General features: G+C 40.2%; 1 protein-coding gene across 1 annotated transcript; it reads right to left on the reverse strand.

Moving 5' to 3' along the window:
• Positions 1–835: 835 nt before the first annotated feature.
• LOC117562724 (N-chimaerin-like) lies at positions 836–17,667 on the reverse strand. Its single transcript, XM_034240612.1, has 15 exons — positions 17,571–17,667; positions 16,504–16,605; positions 15,691–15,729; positions 15,283–15,338; positions 13,842–13,873; positions 13,564–13,677; positions 11,179–11,305; positions 10,787–10,948; positions 7,886–7,963; positions 7,007–7,091; positions 5,508–5,681; positions 5,357–5,434; positions 4,120–4,257; positions 2,821–2,926; positions 836–2,376 (listed from the first exon to the last, which is right to left on the reverse strand). The coding sequence occupies exons 2-15, from the start codon at positions 16,520–16,522 to the stop codon at positions 2,205–2,207; spliced, it is 1,380 nt and encodes a 459-aa protein (XP_034096503.1). The 5' UTR covers positions 16,523–16,605; positions 17,571–17,667; the 3' UTR covers positions 836–2,204.
• Between the last annotated feature and the right edge of the window lie 131 nt (positions 17,668–17,798).

The following is a 17,798-nucleotide window of genomic DNA, read 5'->3' on the forward strand; positions in this document are numbered from 1 at the left end:
CTTTAAACTGTGGGGTTTCTCTGGAAGTTTTTCCTTGTACGATGTGAGGGTCTAAGGACAGAGGGTCTGAGGACAGAGGGTCTAAGGACAGAGGGTCTAAGGTCAGAGGGTCTAAGGTCAGAGGGTCTAAGGACAGAGGGTCTATGGACAGAGGGTCTAAGGTCAGAGGGTCTAAGGTCAGAGGGTCTAAAGACAGAGGGTCTATGGACAGAGGGTCTAAGGTCAGAGGGTCTAAGGTCAGAGGGTCTGAGGACAGAGGGTCTAAGGACAGAGGGTCTAAGGTCAGAGGGTCTAAGGTCAGAGGGTCTAAGGTCAGAGGGTCTAAGGACAGAGGGTCTAAGGTCAGAGGGTCTAAGGACAGAGGGTCTAAGGACAGAGGGTCTGAGGACAGAGGGTCTAAGGACAGAGGGTCTAAGGACAGAGGGTGTCGTATTGTCATACTGATATTCTGTACAAACTGTGAAGTCCACTGAGACAAATGTAACATTTGTGATATTGGGTTATAAATAAACATTGATTGATTGATTTCACACTTATTTCTACTTAACTTAAGATGATTTATTGAATTACATTTATTTTCCTTAAGTAGCGTCATCTTAAACCCATATTTAACCTTTATTCCTGATCTACAAAGTCTATTTTCTATGACTTATTGTTGTGACATTGAGGTTGTCTCTCTTATTATTGCATTTTAAGAAGCTGAGTACAGTTAGGTAAGAGAATATATAATCAAATGCACATCTAAAAACTATAAACCATGATTTGTTTGATTGTTTATCTGCAGTTAGAGCTGACAGGAGAAATCAGTGTAAACAAAATTCAGACATGCACCAACTGAGAGCCATATTTAATAATTTAATTTTGCCATGCATAAACCATATAGAAAATACTTTACAGCAATGACAGTAGTAAAAAATAAAAAGGACATTTCATGAGGACAAAATGAACAACTCAATAAAGGCTCACATCGGGTTAGGCAGTTAGTAGAATATAAAGTAAACTAAACAATTACAATAAAAACAGCTTTTGTTAGAAAATTATTTAACTTTTACGTTACATCTGGCAACACCCCATAACCCCGACAGAAATGGGGGTAGACTTAAATGAGAAGGAGGTTTAATGTAAGGTTTAACATGCATCCCTTTCCATATGGCACAAGTTAAAAAATAAACGTGAAATACACTCCTTCAGGTTACAGATGATTAGCAACATCATCTGGAAGAAACTCAAGTCATCTGTGTGGCATTTGAAAACAATACAGGCAAAGAAATCTCAATTTAAATTATTATTTCAAGCACAAAATGTACTTATTAACACTTCTTCATTACAATACTGCTTTATACAAATGACAAACCAAGAGAAAACATAGCATTGTTTCACATATTTACGTCCATCTGCCAATGAATTGTGTGGAGTTGCCAATTTAAGCTAAATATTCTCACCATTGGATATTTAAAAGTGTTCCCAAAGCTTCTCTATAATTTGTTTTATAGTGACAGAAACCATTTAATGTACCGCTAAATCCGCTGACATGTAATTACATCAAACAACAGCTTGAAATATGACACAAAACAGGAAAGCCTGCGTTGTTTTTTCCACGTTTTTCTACATTTCAGCTGTAAAATAAAGAGTTTTTAGAAGCACAGTAGGTCCAAGTCACTTAAGGTAAGAGGAACGAGTGCGCTTTATGGATATGAGGGTCCCTTTTTCCTTTTTTCATCTAGCTGTCTACTGTTATAACGTCTTCTTCTCTTGAGGAAGAGACAAGGGATGTTTTGACACCATGTGAAACAAAGCAAACTCAAGTTTACCTCTAACGCTCGTTTATAAGCTTCTGAATGCTATCCCAATGTTTTTAAAGTTTCTGATTTATTCTCCGTCAACTGTCAAGGCATTTAAGAAAAATATTAACGTAAAGATGGAGCACACAGTATTTGCCCTAGATAGACAAGGTAATGCTACTATTAACATATTTTTAGGATCATTAACACAATCATAATTACCCTCATTTTATGACTTTGAGTCTGTTGATTGAGTTTAAGTGAAACACTTCCAAGCTTCTCCACTAAGTTTTATTTAATGAATTCCTTCATTGCAAATGGCTTCATTGTTCCCTCCGTACAAAACAGTCCCATTTTTCTTCCTAATTATCTCGTAAAAAAACGTCTTCTTCCATCTTTTCACTCTCCGTCCTTCCTCTCCTCTCAGAACAACACGTCCTCGTTCCGAATGAGCGTTTCTATCACGAGTCTCTGGTACCGGATATCGTTAAGCGCCATCATGGCGTCTAGTCCGGGCGCCCTCATCAGCGTCGGTCCGAAGACGATACCCAAGTTCTCGCTGGTCATGAGGTTGTCCTTCTCGTACTCTGTCACCCTGATGAAAGAAAAAGGGACGAAGAAGAGTATGTGAATGTGAAGGAAAAGCTGGACGCAAAACTGTGAAAACGGCTAACACCAAAAGTGTCATTCGTACATAGCTACAGTATAGATATGTCGATAGGCTCCTCCAACAGCGCAACACAATAAAAACAGATAAAATAGTGCAAGTAAATACAATAAAATAGAAGAAGTAGCCATAAGAGTCTATATACGTGATACATAATGTGTAAGTTGCAAACAAGTGAATGTTATGGATGTTCTTAGTTCTTAGTGTGGTTATGTAGAAATATGGGCACGCTATTTTCAGAACATTTTAAAGAAATTATCCTAATGCATAGTGATGAAGACAAAATTGGCTATTTCAAAAAGCAATGGGGACACGTTCCCAGCGTTCCTAGTATAAATGACGGTGTAGAAAACATGACTTGTGTGTTCTGACCTCTTGAGGTGACCCATGAGGTATCGCAGCGTCTCGCAGTGAGCCGGCGGCAGCAGCTTCAGCGCCTCGTGGAGAGACTCCAGACGTTTTTCCGTATCTGTAATCTCTGCAAACACACACATGAACGCAGAATAACTCGTTATACTCCTATAATAAGTCAAATTCAAAAACATACATGTTAACGATACATGAGGCACAATAGCAAAACATTAAACATACATGTAACCCACTCAAATAATGCAGTGAGTTTTTCACCCTGTAATAACCAGCAGCTCCCACTCGGGGAAGTGCTGGGGCAGCAGAGTCTGCATATGAGGGAGGAGAGGAAGAGCAGGCCAGGTGTGGTTGTTAATGAGGCTCAATGAGTGGCAGCTGGGTGTGGGCCCTGTATGTGTGTGTTCGAATTGTTTGATGATGTGTTTTTTTTATGCTGCGGGGAACCAGGAACTACCAGAACCGACGAAAGTTTTTGGAGCTGCAGTTTTTGTCTTTTCCTCACCAGAGAAAGGATTATAAAGGATTCCACTCTTCAGAAAAAGGACTGATGGTCATTGGATTACCAGAGAGAGAGAGAAACTACAGACTACCCGGGTTCGATTATTGTTGTTTTGTCCATGAGAGCAGATTGGGTTTCACTGGGGTGGATGAGGGGTTTGTGAAAGTGTTGTATGAATGTTTAATAAAATGCCGGCTATATTAATTTGATATTGTTTTTTCTATTTATATTATCTTCTACTCCTCATTTAAAGCAACCTAGTACATAGAAGTGTTACATACATGTTAAGTGTGTGTGCGTGGTCACTCGATGCTATAATAAGTCTTTGTAGCCAAATTAAAGATACGCTGTCCCCCTAGGACAAACAAAATGTACCAATTGAATCTCATTGAAACCTATTTTTGATCCTGCATCTTTCTCATGTTACTATATGGACATGCTATTTTTAGATTAAAACTGCCATTTTTGATCTTGAACATGTCTGGAATGGATTCAGCATCCTCAATAAACCACTCAAATAATGGTCCAAATCGGCCAAGACATTGTTTTTTTTAAACTATTGTCTGCATAGGCTTAAATGCTAATGACCGTGTGCAAATAACCCAACATATGCAAGTTAGCATCCGGCATTTTCTATGTGCCGTTGTTATACATTCCTAACATAAAACTGGTTTCACATTGGTGGCAAATCAACTATTTACTGGTTTCCAAAAGGTTATTGCTGCTGTATTATGTGTTTGTAACAATGCATCAAAATCAATATCGCTGCTAATTATTGACAAAAGGAATATGTGAAAACGTACTTCCTGTTTCTACGAAGTGTGGGTATGCATCGTATGTTATTAGGGGGATAGGCAGCTCTCTGAAGTAGAGTTTGAGCGCTCCAGTGATGATGTTCAGGTCCTCATAAGCATTTGAGGAGATGTCCGCCTTCTCTCCATCTGTGGAGCGAATGAGTCACAAAAAGTGAGTGAAGAGTGACCGAAAGAAACAACAACTTATTGATATTTCACTGATGCTAAAATGATTTCAGAAGATAAAAGGAACCTCACCTTTGTCAAAATGCATCAAATCAGCTCACTGAAACCTGCTATCCTATATAATCCCTCCCTTCATTTGGTATTTTTCCTCAGATCTTTCCCATTTTGTATTAATAATACTAAACAACAGCGACTACTACTACTTTAAACATCCACAATCCCGTGTCCTTAGTCTTCTATTATCAGGGTCTATGCAGGAATCCTGAAGTCAAATGTAAGACCTTTTTTAAGACCCTTTCCATACATTTTAAGACCTCATCGCCACTTTGAGTTTTAACCGGTTACCTTGGCGACACACTTTACCTCACATTCACTATATACAGTATTGATTGTCCTTCCTCCTTATCTTCCAACCATTTGGACGCAGACTTGCATTTCCCCATAACGATGTTGTTTAACAACCGGCGTAAACGGACCTTTGCGCGCTATCAAGCAGTGAGCGTGCGATGTCCTGTTCAGATGACGTCAAACCCAACGGGAGGCCATCAATAAACTACACAGAATCACACTACACACCTACGCCATGACTACATTCAGGCACACTGTAGAATACAACCTCTCTGGATACTTTATATACTTATTGAAAACAAGCTACAAAATGTAATGCCTTGTAAAATGCCGTTTAATACTTTTAAATTTTCGCTAAATTGATTTATCAACTTTTAAAGACCCCGCGGACACCCTGATTATATTAGATAATAGAAGGTGCATTATATAAGGACAGTTTTAGGCTCTATTGTCATTTAATTAGGTACCTAGATATCTCTAACCTATACACAACATGTCTGACCGGTCCTGTATATTCATATGATGCGTTTCCATTGTGTGTAAATGGATAACAAAAGAGCAGAAGGACACCAAAGCTAGTTATATATTTATCTGTGACCCTTTAAGCTTCTCCCACTACCTTCCCGTCACCTTAAAGTTAACTCAAACTAAAAACAACTTATTGATATTCCACTGATCCTAAAATGATTTCAGAAGATAAAAGGAACCTCACCTCTGTCAAAGTGCAGCTTCACGTCTTCAATGAGCTCACTGAAGCCTGATATCCTGTACAAACCCTCCGACTGGAGACCTGAAACGTCAAATTGATGAATAAAATGAACTAAAACAGCTGTGTCTGAACATATCTCTAACAATCCTCTTACCTCTCGCCTCGATTTCCTGTATGCACATGTCCACCACCATGGGCCTCTTGGTGTTGTGCGCTTTGACCAGCGTCGTCAGGTCGCAGCTGTAGACCTTCTTCACGTGACGGAGGTCCGGCTGGCAGTCGTTCGGCACGACTTTGGAGCACTGCTTATGAACATTTAGCCCACAGTCTGACAGAAAGACAGAATGTGAAAGGGATTATAATATATATGTATACCATTATGTGCAATACCACTGCTTGTGAATATACAACTTTGTGCCCTAGATGCACATCAGATGGTCAGAAATAGTAGGATATGTTGATTTATTGTGTTTAATTAGTTTGAAATAATAATTAAGTTTGTAAACAGTTGATTGGCCGAGAGCACATGTGTCAAACTCAAGGCCCGGGGGTCAAATCAGGCCCGTGGTGGATTTAATTTTGGCCCGCAGGATAATTTCTAATTACTATTAGATCTGGTTAGAGCCGGTATATTGCACGCACACCTTCACTCCATCCTGAGGGTCTCCTCCGCTCAGAGCCTGACCCCAAACATTGATGACCTCTCATTGATGCCAAGTATCTGAGCTAGCATCACAGAGCAGCAACCTGAGTTTAATGGATGTTTCCTTCTGCACTTTCTCTCACAACAACAGGGCATGTTTGGTTTTCTCTTTGAGGGGAATAGTTTTGTTGAAGCTGTTGTTGGCCTGTGGGAAAATGTACTCATAAGAAATGACTCTGGAAAAGCTGCAGATAGAGCCGTAAGAAATGAATGCAACTGATTATTTAATGTTGTTTTTATAGGCAATCAGTGAAGCTTTGTTAGTTCCAGGTTTAATATGTGCAATAAGTTCATTTCAATAAGTTTTGCAATAAACATTGAACCAGTCCGGCCGTCGACCAGTACCCATTTTCTTATTTTGGCCCACTGTGTATTTGAGTTTGACCCCCCTGGCCTATGGGGAGGGGCTTAACAAATATAAACCTCGGGCCACAGGTGATTTTGGGTTACTCTGACGGTGGCTGTAGAGCAGAGAGGTACCAGTTTACATTTCTTAGAGCTGTATATATTAATGTTTTTTCTTTCTATTTTGGACTGGACGTCCTTGTAACTTCCTCCCTCCTCCGTTTTTGGCTGTGAATAAAAGCACTTAAGTATACATTTTTTGTGACTCTAGCCATCTTATTAATTCCTTAGAAACTTTTTGTAATACTGAGTAATAATCAAAAAGACAGTGTGTTCTCTGGCACCAAATTGAATATTTTAACATTTGAAATCCGTGATTCACAGCATGAGTCAACAGCAGAAGTGACTAACTTTACGCCTCCAGTCCCGAATCTGAGTCACACTTTAAGAGAGAGGAGGCGCAACATGTCGAAAACAGTGGAGGAGGCAAAAAAGAACCGATTTTAGATAGTGTGTGTGTGTGTGTGTGTGTGTGTGTGTGTGTGTGTGTGTGTGTGTGTGTGTGTGTGTGTGTGTGTGTGTGTGTGTGTGTGTGTGTGTGTTACCTGCACACTTGACTCCCTGAGCGATGAGCCCCCACATGAAGTTGGCACAGTACTCGCACCAATGTGGACCTCTGAATGTATGAACCTGGTTAAAGAGACAAAATAAGTGTACAATTATCACAACATTTTAAACAATTATAAAGGTGAAAACAGATGTGGTCAGACGAAATGCTAAATAAAAAAAAATAGAGTTGTTAAATGTACCAAAATAGTATTTATCCACCGAGAAGAACACACAAGAAATACCTGAAAAATATCATTATTTTCTCTGCATAAATTGGCTCTATAAATGCTAATAGGCTCCATCACATCACAGTGCTCAGTGTGTGTGCGTGTGTGTGTGTGTGTGTGTGTGTGTGTGTGGCCTAGCATTACTATACTTGTGGGGACCTAAATCTGTTTACACAGTCACGTATGAGGACTCGCCTCCCTTATGGGGACAAATTGGAGGTCCCCATAAGGGGAGTCATTAATTTTAGGGTGAAGACTTGGTTAGGTTAAGGGTTAGGATTAGGCATGTGTTGGTTATGGTTAAGGTTAGGATAAGTCTCCATGAAATGCATGTAAGTCAATGTAATGTCCCCTGAAGTGATGTATACATGGTATATGTGTGTGTGTGTGTGTGTGTGTGTGTGTGTGTGTGTGTGTGTGTGTGTGTGTGTGTGTGTGTGTGTGTGTGTGTGTGATTCCCAAGGGCTAAGGACACTGTGGAATCTGACTTTATTGTAAATGCAGAAATGTGTGTTTCTCTGCGTGTGAATCCTAATGCGCTCTGTGCTCTCTGAGGTGAATTTGAATAAGACCCCAAGTGCTGAATCAGCGCTTCTGGCATCCTTCAGCACACAGATTAAAAAGGAGGATGGAAGAGGAGAAACTCACCTTGAAGTTGTGGATCTTCTCGTATTTGGGCGCTAAGTCGCTCTCTCTCAGTGTGGCCCGTCGCACCAGAGATGTGAGCTGCGAAAGGGCAAAAGATCTGATTGGTTTCCAGAAGGTAGAAGCAGGGGAAGTGGGTTTCATGGGGGGTCCAAAGCCCAAGTTTGGGTCCAGCAGGGAGGGAATTGAACCAGCGCTGACATCCAAACCGAGAGCCGCAGAAAACAAAGCGCCCTTCTGACCCGTTTGCTTCTCGGCTCGCCTGCGTGACTTTTTTGTACCTCTTTTAACGACATAAGACTCTCTACTCGGCATTGTGGGAAGTGTAGTTTTGGTGTGAATTAAAATCACACTGGAGGTTTAAATCAAACAATGGCTATCAGACCAAAATACTATAATAAATAACACATAAGACAATCAGACTGCAGAGGAAAATAACAACAAAAAAGCAGTTTTCTTGTCTTAAATGCTCAGAATAATTTTTAATTGAACAACTAGACTCTCAAAACCAATTTAAAGCTCCATCCGACAACAACATCCCAAACGGAAAAGCAACAAAAAGGACCAATCCTGCCGTCTTAGCACCACAAAGATCAGCCAATCACATTAGCCCAGCATACTGATGGGGCTCTATGGTGCAATTCCAGTTCATAACAAAACAAAAGATCCAATAAAAAAACAAAATGTGTGAAAGAAAGTTCCCTTAATAGGATTCAATAAATCTTGCGTTCCCAAAATCCTTCACAACGGACTGATGCTGCAGAATGTGCATCGCCGTCTCCTGTAGGTGAGCGCTTCAGCCCACATGGCTCAATGTGTGTGTGTGTGTGTGTGTGTGTGTGTGTGTGTGTGTGTGTTAAGCCTCTTTCCCTCCACACACAGGCAGAACTAGTGGAGGAGGGAGGAGATAAAGGCGGAGAGAGAAAGAAGACGAGGGGGGGTTGGGCTACGCTGCAGTAATGGATGAATTTAACAGGTCACATTGAGAGGAGAAGGAGCCAATCAGATTACAGGGATTGTTGTTGTTTGTCACCGATTTCTGCCACCACATTTGTCCCGGGAGAGAAACAACAACGTGCTGAAAAACAACATATGTAATTCAATTGTCTATATTTTTTTTAATCTCTCCCTTCATTTGGTATTTTTCCTCCGATCGTTCCCGTTTGTATCGATAATACTAAACAACAGCGACTACTACTGCTCTTTTTGTGAGTGTTTTTTAGCTTGAAACCTCCACAGTCCTGTGTCCTTACATGGCCTTGGTCTTCCATTATATTAGATAATAGAATGTGCATAAACATTTAACATGTCTGACCGATATATATGATGTGTTTCCATCGTGTGTAGATGGATAACAAAAGAAAAAAGGACACCAAAGCTAGTTATAATTAGCAAGCTCATATATTTATATCTGTGACCCTTTAAGCTTCTCCCATGCTTCCTACCTTCCCGTCACCTAACTCAAACGAAAAACAAAGCCTTTCAAATCAAAATGTTAAAAGTCATCACCCCAACCATGTCTTTAGCACCCCCACAGGGACCATACGTGCAGCATTTAACCCCCTAAAAAGCTGATTAGCGTGCACGAAATTCAGAATTCACATGCGTTTGTCTTCCCTACGGAGAACCACCTCCGGTCTCAATGTCACCGCCGTACTGCTTTGTCTGCAAAATTATGAAAACACACACACACACACACACACACACACACACACACACACACACACACACACACACACACACACACACACACACACACACACACACACACACACACACACAGTGATATATGAGGTGGTCATGCACTGCAGGTCAAACAAGGCCTCAGGAGGTACATTGCTGGTGTAGCAAATAAACGCATTGCATACTTTGTTATGAGCCTGTTGGTTTGTTTTTGTCCATTTTAACTAAATGGTTTTACACGTGTGTGTGTGTGTGTGTGTGTGTGTGTGTGTATATAATCGCACGCCTTGATTTTCTGCACCCAGCACAAACAAAACGGCTGCAGAAATGAAATTTAAATGTTTTCCAGCAGTCATTAGCATCCTCCCGCGTCAAACACTGAACCTCCCATCTCCAAACGCAAGTAAACTTTGAAAAACTCCATGTATAAGCAAAAGGTTTCCGTCCGTCCCCTGAGTTAAAAACCCAAATCGCAGAAAACAATGATCTCACAGCTGATGGGAAACTAATGAGCCAAAAACAAACTGGATTTCTGAATACTTAGTAGGCGGCTTTTGGGGAGATATCAGATTCCTGCAGGCAAAATGCAGTTATGTAATTTTACTGCAGAGCCTTTGGCTGGAGGCCATCTCTCCTCTGCATCCATCTTCCTCCTCCTCCTCTTCTTCTCTCTCCACGTTCATGAACCTTCTTCCTCCTTCCATCTTAGCACTGTTCATGCAGGAACCTTCCTAACCTTATTCTACCCCTCTGCATGGCCTCTAAATATGTCATTTTAACACGTTTTATGACATATTATGAAGGGACAGGTGCTAATACTTTTAGATGTACGACTTTCTTTATCAAGGGACTAGTTAAAAGAAAATGTTGTTTTTAAGTCTCAAGTTATGAGAGTTGCTGCTTATCTATTTTAAATTGTAATAGACATTAAGAATTTGCAGCCCTATCTAATTTCTGCGATATGAAGGCCTAATGTCAGACTGTTTCTAAAGGGGATATTCTTTGGTCGGTAGCCAACACTCCTTTTTGAAAACCCCCAAATCCTTCATTTGCTGATTGGACGATGCGTTCTTCCTGAGTTCATACAGATTTTCCATATTTCTTGCAGAGAGTGATGGATTTTGAAGATAATGATTGGTTTTCACAGCTTGATTTTCAGCCCCTAAGAGCTCCGCTGTATCACCATTAAGCAGAATAAACAAAAAGTGACATTTTCCTCACCCTCTCCTCTGCGTTCGTGTCTTCTTTAACTGGAACTGGTCCATCCGGGGCCTCGGGGCTTTGAGGAAGGAGTTTTTTCAGAGTGGGCTCCTGGTTCAAAGTGGTGTATCCCACATGTTCATAAATGGGGTTTATGGTCATCTTAGCGATGTACTCCGCCGCCTGACAAGAGAGAAGGTTACTGTAAACATGGCAGGTCTTTTCCATTGCTATATTTCAGTGTTGAGAGAGCATGAGTTTCCTTATTTCTGGGATTGTTTTCAAGCAATCCAGGGATTCAGTTGATGAAGTTAACAAGAGTTGATGAAAGGGTAATAATGTGCAAATCGAGCCGAATGTCTGGGAAAGATCGGCTGACAAATGGGTGAGCCAAAGTAGACACACTCACACACCTTTGTCTCGATGTAGAGTGTGATGAGGCCGTCCGTTACCAGGTCGTGGATGGACTCGAACCTCTTCTCTCCAACAAAGTGCTTCCCGTCATGGTAGAGACGGAAGTTTCTGGTCTGGTTCCCAAACCTGGATAGAGCAGAGGAAGATTCTTTAGCTTTGAAACTGTCTCACAGCACACTGGGCTGTAAAATGTATGTCCCTATTATGCAAAATCCACTTGTTCATGTCTCTTCTACATCAACACGTGTCCCCTCTTCTTCATGTCTCTTCTACATCAACATGTGTCCCCTCTTCTTCATGTCTCTTCTACATCAACATGTGTCCCCTCTTCTTCATGTCTCTTCTACATCAACATGTGTCCCCTCTTCTTCATGTCTCTTCTACATCTACATGTGTTCCCTCTTCTTCATGTCTCTTCTACGTCAACATGTGTCCCCTCTTCTTCATGTATCTTCTACATCAACATGTCTCCCCTCTTCTTCATGTCTCTTCTACATCAGCATGTGTCCCCTCTTCTTCATGTCTCTTCTACATCAACACGTGTCCCCTCTTCTTCATGGCTCTTCTACATCAACATGTGTCCCCTCTTCTTCATGTCTCTTCTTCATCAACATGTGTCCCCTCTTCTTCATGTCTCTTCTACATCAACATGTGTCCCCTCTTCTTCATGTCTCTTCTACATCAACATGTGTCCCCTCTTCTCCATGTCTCTTCTACATTAACATGTGTCCCCTCTTCTTCATGTCTCTTCTACATCAACATGTGTCCCCTCTTCTCCATGTCTCTTCTACATCAACATGTGTCCCCTCTTCTTCATGTCTCTTCTACATCAACATGTGTCCCCTCTTCTCCATGTCTCTTCTACATCAACATGTGTCCCCTCTTCTTCATGTCTCTTCTTCATCAACATGTGTCCCCTCTTCTTCATGTCTCTTCTACATCAACATGTGTCCCCTCTTCTTCATGTCTCTTCTACATCAACATGTGTCCCCTCTTCTCCATGTCTCTTCTACATTAACATGTGTCCCCTCTTCTTCATGTCTCTTCTACATCAACATGTGTCCCCTCTTCTCCATGTCTCTTCTACATCAACATGTGTCCCCTCTTCTCCATGTCTCTTCTACATCAACATGTGTCCCCTCTTCTCCATGTCTCTTCTACATTAACATGTGTCCCCTCTTCTTCATGTCTCTTCTACATCAACATGTGTCCCCTCTTCTTCATGTCTCTTCTACATCAACATGTGTCCCTCTTCTTCATGTCTCTTCTACATCAACATGTGTCCCCTCTTCTTCATGTCTCTTCTACATCAACATGTGTCCCCTCTTCTGTGGGGACACAGAATCTCCTCCTAGAGCACCATTGAGTTCTTTGTAACCAAATGTCTCTCAGAGGGGCGTGGGGAGGGGCTCCTTATTTTCATCTAAAGTAACAGACAGAGAATCAGCACTTTGGAAACAGGGCTGAAACAGAGGGGGTTATGGGTAATGCTGCAATGACTTGTTTGGTGTTTCAGCCAATCAGAGACAGGCTCTGTATATATCTGAGACCTGTGATATATTGATGAAGAACAGGATAATAGGGGAGCTTTAAAGCAGGGAAACATGTCAAAGTAGAGGCACAAATACAATTATGAAGGATACTTTACTGAGATAGTCAGAAATGGCACAGACTCTGAAGTGGGCCAACGCATGATCTGCTCCTCTGTGGATCGCAATGAAACCACCGCGAGATAAAACGCCACCCTTAGATCATTAACCCAAAATCAAACCGGTCTTTTTTCTGCCCACCCTCAGTGGGACACTGGTTTATGAAAGGGTATTTATGGTAGGTAATTATAAACCACAGGGATGGGAGAGGAGAAATGAAAGAAAGAGAGAGAGAGAGAGAGAGAGAGACAGAGAGAGAGAGAGAGAGAGAGAGAGGAGAGAGAGAGACAGAGACACAGAGAGAGAGAGAGAGAAGAGAGAGAGAGAGGAGAGAGAGAGAGAGAGAGAGAGGAGAGAGAGAGAGAGAGAGAAGAGAGAGAGAAAGCAGGGTGGATTTATATCATGGCTATTTATATCAAACTAACCCAAAACCACATTTAATTTATTCCATGCACCACTTTAAAAAGTGTGACACCTACTTTTCCCCCCATACCTCCATGCTTTATTTTACATGTCTCTTTTACAATGCTCCTATTCTATTGACATGTATATAGACTTTTTGCACTACTTTTTATTTTATTATATATTGCTGGAGGAGCTCAGGTCAGAAGAATTTCATTGCCATTTCTACACTTTAGCTTTGTGCAATAAAACCTTTGAATCCTATACTTGAGTTCACACATATCTTTGTTCCAGATTGTTTGAATCTCCCTAAATTAAACCAACACAATTTACCTTAGAGCCAGAGTGTATGTGCCCGGTTGTCTCTGACTCTCCCTGATGAGATAGCTGCCTTCAGCCTGACTCAGCGATTGGTCGGCCTCTTCCCTTGAGATCATCCCATGGTACCTGGACACACAAAAAGCAGCAAAAATAAACATTAAATTAGTTAAAAACCAAGTTATACTTCCTCCACGATTTAAGTTAACGGAAAGAGGTATAAGATAAGTGGAGATTCCTCGTCAATGTTGGAGATTTATTGAAAATCGCTGATAAAGAGAAGGCATACTTACTCTCTTCCATAGTATTTAGGTCGGGTTTCCACCTTAAGGAAAGAAAATAATGCAGTTATTAAAACACTAAAAAGGTACAGGTTTATAGATTACTTAGGAAGGATGAAATATGGGATTTCCATGCAAGCTTTCCATGGTGTCATATAGCTCAGGACAGCATGTAATTCCCAACAACAACAAAGTGTGTGAAATGCCTCATACACACCGTGTGCTCTTCGTGAGTGTGTGTGGGCGCAGGGAATATTGCACGAGTCAGATGAAAAGCTGAACATTGTGTTGTTGTTGTTTGCATCTAAAACTGCTGTGGAGCCAATACATCAACAAACGCTGCTGAATATTAATTTGGATGCCTTGTATGTGTGGTTTGGACAGAAAATAGGCAGGTGTGTGTGAGAAAAGACACAGGAGGAGAGGAAGACATTTAACACATCTGACTGAGATATCTTTATCAGTGATTGTGGAGATAAAACACCAGATTTAGTTTGAAGTTAAAGACATTTTCAAGAAGTATATTCGAATGCAAGGATATTCCTAACCTTAAACACATTCAATTGAAAGACTTAAACCCTGTAGATTGTTAAAAAATGACATTCAAACAGCGGAAATGGCAGCAATGCTCCTAACAAATAAGCTGGAGAAAGTATGTGGAAATTAGTCAATGATTATCACAATGTGTTATGTAGATTCACAATAAATAAGCTGAGGACCCTCTGCTACTTGTTAATGAGTGCATTGCTTTACATTAAAAAGTTGACACTGTCCAGCTTGAGGACAGGTCCACAAATTAAAAAGTACAAGCCTTAGATAAGTGCTTATTGGTGCATCATTAAATCGCATATGGCTGAAATCCCAGCAGGCGACATGGGGCTATTGTACTCCGTCTGTCTGCATTTTAAATTGGGTCAAACAACGACTACCTGACCGCACCAGAGGATCAACGCCAACAGCTGTTCATTTAGCACCCACATACACACTCAAGGAGTTTTTTATTACAGATTAACACAAACACCAGACATGCTTTAATCCCACTTGGATTCCCCCAAACCTCGCTGACACATCTGGTGATTTCTATTGCTAAAAATTGTCATTTGAGGATTCATTATCTGTGATCTGGGGCATTTTCTTAAAACTTTAAAAGACCCTGTGATGTTGTGGAAGACCAGTGGTGTTAAAGTACTGCACTTGTATGCTTCTCCTCCACTGCAATTCAGAAGTAAAACATGTACTTTACTCTACACTACATGTATTTAATGCCTTTAGGCAGATTTGGATGAATGATGTGAAATATAATCAACTCTTAAATCAGACTTTAGTTCCACCTGGAGTACATTCACAAGCTACCCTCCTTAGAACTAGCTGCACCTTCACCAGCTTTGAGAACACTTTAATGATCAATCATTATAAAACATATCATATATATTATTCTGAAGGGTTTTCTCACCTCACATGTGCAGGTGAGTCTGCGCGGGTGAGGCGCCTCCTGCTGGAGCTGGTACACTGTGGCAAAAAAATAATAAAAAGTGAGTCAAAAAACACAAAAAATAAGCACTCAAAGCAAATAATGAAAGTATAATTATATAAGCACCTTTTTGGCAATTCTACGGTGCAACAACCATCATTATTTTAATGTGTAAAACGTCATTTTTAGCCCTAGATGAGTACTGAGTTATTATTACTCTATATTTAACACGTTATCTCCTTTAATATTTCTTGCCTTTTTATATTTTATGTCCCTTTTGCTGCAGGACCAATATAGGAATTCTGATTCTGATAAAAATCTTAAATGACAGTTTTTAAAAACGGGTAAAATCAGGGTAATAACATAAAAAAAGAATGCACCAATACTCACAGTAAGACTTCCACACAGGTGGCCGGTATTCATCATGATCTGAGGACAGAAGAAGTACAACAAGGTGTTACTCTAATTGAATTCCCTTTACAACAGCGCCACCAAGTGGACACATCTGGTAATGATACATGATACCCGTTATGTCTCAATTTTGATATGAAGCATTAACCATTTAAGATTGGAACTGTCAAGTAACGTAACCTTTGTTAATTCAAACTAATGAAATAACACAGTATCTATTTGCAGCGGCCGCTTAATGTAAAAAAACAGACTTTTTGCATTTCGTAGTAAATACTCAAATGCTTGTTTATGGATTAACAGTCGAGATGGGTAGTCATTTCGAAACCATCAGATGTTTTTTACAGCTTAACAATGAACCTACTTAAGGAAATTGTCCAGTTGTATTGATGCCACTGCCACAAAGAACAAGTCAAATAAACTATTTAATGTCTAAAATGTTGTCAATTTAACATATGAAGTGAAAGCTCATTTATTTTCTCTATTTATGTGCAATTTAAAACTTAAGTATGCTATCTGGCTACGTGCAATTTAGTAGCAGACTTAATTCTGATGAAGTAATATGCATCTGTTCCATGGTGAGCATTTTGCAATTTCAGGCCGTGCATGTGTAAAACTAACAGCCTGTTTCCTGTCTTGTTGTACTTTGTGTTTACTCTGCAAGGCTTATCTGTTCAACACTTGTCTTCTCGGTATCCTGTCTTCAAAATAACTCCAGATCCTCCCTGAGCGAAATGTCACACACACCCTCTTTCTCAAGGAAACATACCCTTACAATTAAACACACACGCTTACCAAAAACATTTAGGGCCATCTTGATTCTGTGATACGATGATGAGGATTATTATGAAGTTATCCAGAAGATCCAAATTTCCAACAAAACAGACAATTTAAATCCTGAAAGACAAAGAAAAATAAGGTGGAAAGCGTTAATCAACTAATGAAATAACACAGTGTCTGTTTGCAGGGGCAGCTTAAATAAATGCTCAAATGCTTGTTTGGATGTTGTAAATGAACGGTTGGAGATGGGTAGGTATTTTTGGAACAATCAGAAGCAGTTTTATTAATGCCACCTTCAAAAAGAACAAGCCAAATAAACAGTTTCATGTCTAAAATTGTGACAATTACAGTTTGAAATCATTCATTTACTCCAGTTTGAGTGCAAATTACCTCGGGGGATAACACTAACGGATGTTATTTTCCAACAACAAAAACCCAATGTCGAAATAAACCAATTATAAATACATCTAATTTGTGCAAGCATCAAAAAGCTGTGAACGATGCATTACTATAGCTTTGCACAGAGGATGGTTTGTAAATTAGCTCGCGTCTTATTCTCAGACATGCTTTTGAGTAATATTGTTTTATGCATTGCACCATTACACAGAAAACCATAATCATTTTAGGCCCCAAATGGAGTCTGGCTTAACGTTTTTAATGCACTAAAATATGCGTTGTAAAAGCATGAAAGGGCAGGAGTAGCAAAAGCAACATTTGTGCAAGCATAAAACAGCTGTGGAAGATGCATTACTGTAGCTTTGCAGAGAGGATGCCTTGTAAATTAGCTTATTCTCAGACATGCTTTTTAGTTAGTGTAACAGCATCATTTTCAGTGGAGTGAAGTGAAAAACTAGCTGATTAACAAGGTAACAACACATGATACAGCTCCAAATTATAAAGGGAGCGGTAACTCCAGTAGGAAAACTGATCCGCGGATAAAACGGAAATTATACATGGCTACATTTTTCAATTAAACTGCAGAGGAAACATGTGCTTAGGAATACAGTGAAAGTGCACATAAAACAATCTTAAATAATACACTGGTTTGTCATTATATTAACGGGTTTTCTCATAATACTCACACTCAAAGTCCATTCTGCATTGTAGTCGCCATCTTGCTGGGTCACGTGATCAGTCTCGCCTTCTCTCTCTCTCTTTCTCTGGAGTAGCTATGGCAACAGTCCCGATTTGAAAATGTAGTTTATCACATACTTCAATAATAAAAAATATAAAAATCCGTTGTGTAGCGTTTCTTGCTATAGTATGAAATAGTGAAATGGGGAAGTCAAGCGTACGACTTATATAAATGT

This window comes from Gymnodraco acuticeps, unplaced genomic scaffold, assembly GCF_902827175.1.
Source record: "Gymnodraco acuticeps unplaced genomic scaffold, fGymAcu1.1, whole genome shotgun sequence".
NCBI lineage: Eukaryota > Metazoa > Chordata > Actinopteri > Perciformes > Bathydraconidae > Gymnodraco > Gymnodraco acuticeps.

Coding starts and splice junctions, on each gene's coding strand:
- LOC117562724 (XM_034240612.1), bottom strand. Junction 15,339..15,690: donor ACCTGTGTGGAAGTCTTACT/GTGAGTATTGGT, acceptor TTTTTGCCACAG/TGTACCAGCTCCAGCAGGAG. Junction 7,964..10,786: donor ACACGAACGCAGAGGAGAGG/GTGAGGAAAATG, acceptor GCCCTTTCGCAG/CTCACATCTCTGGTGCGACG.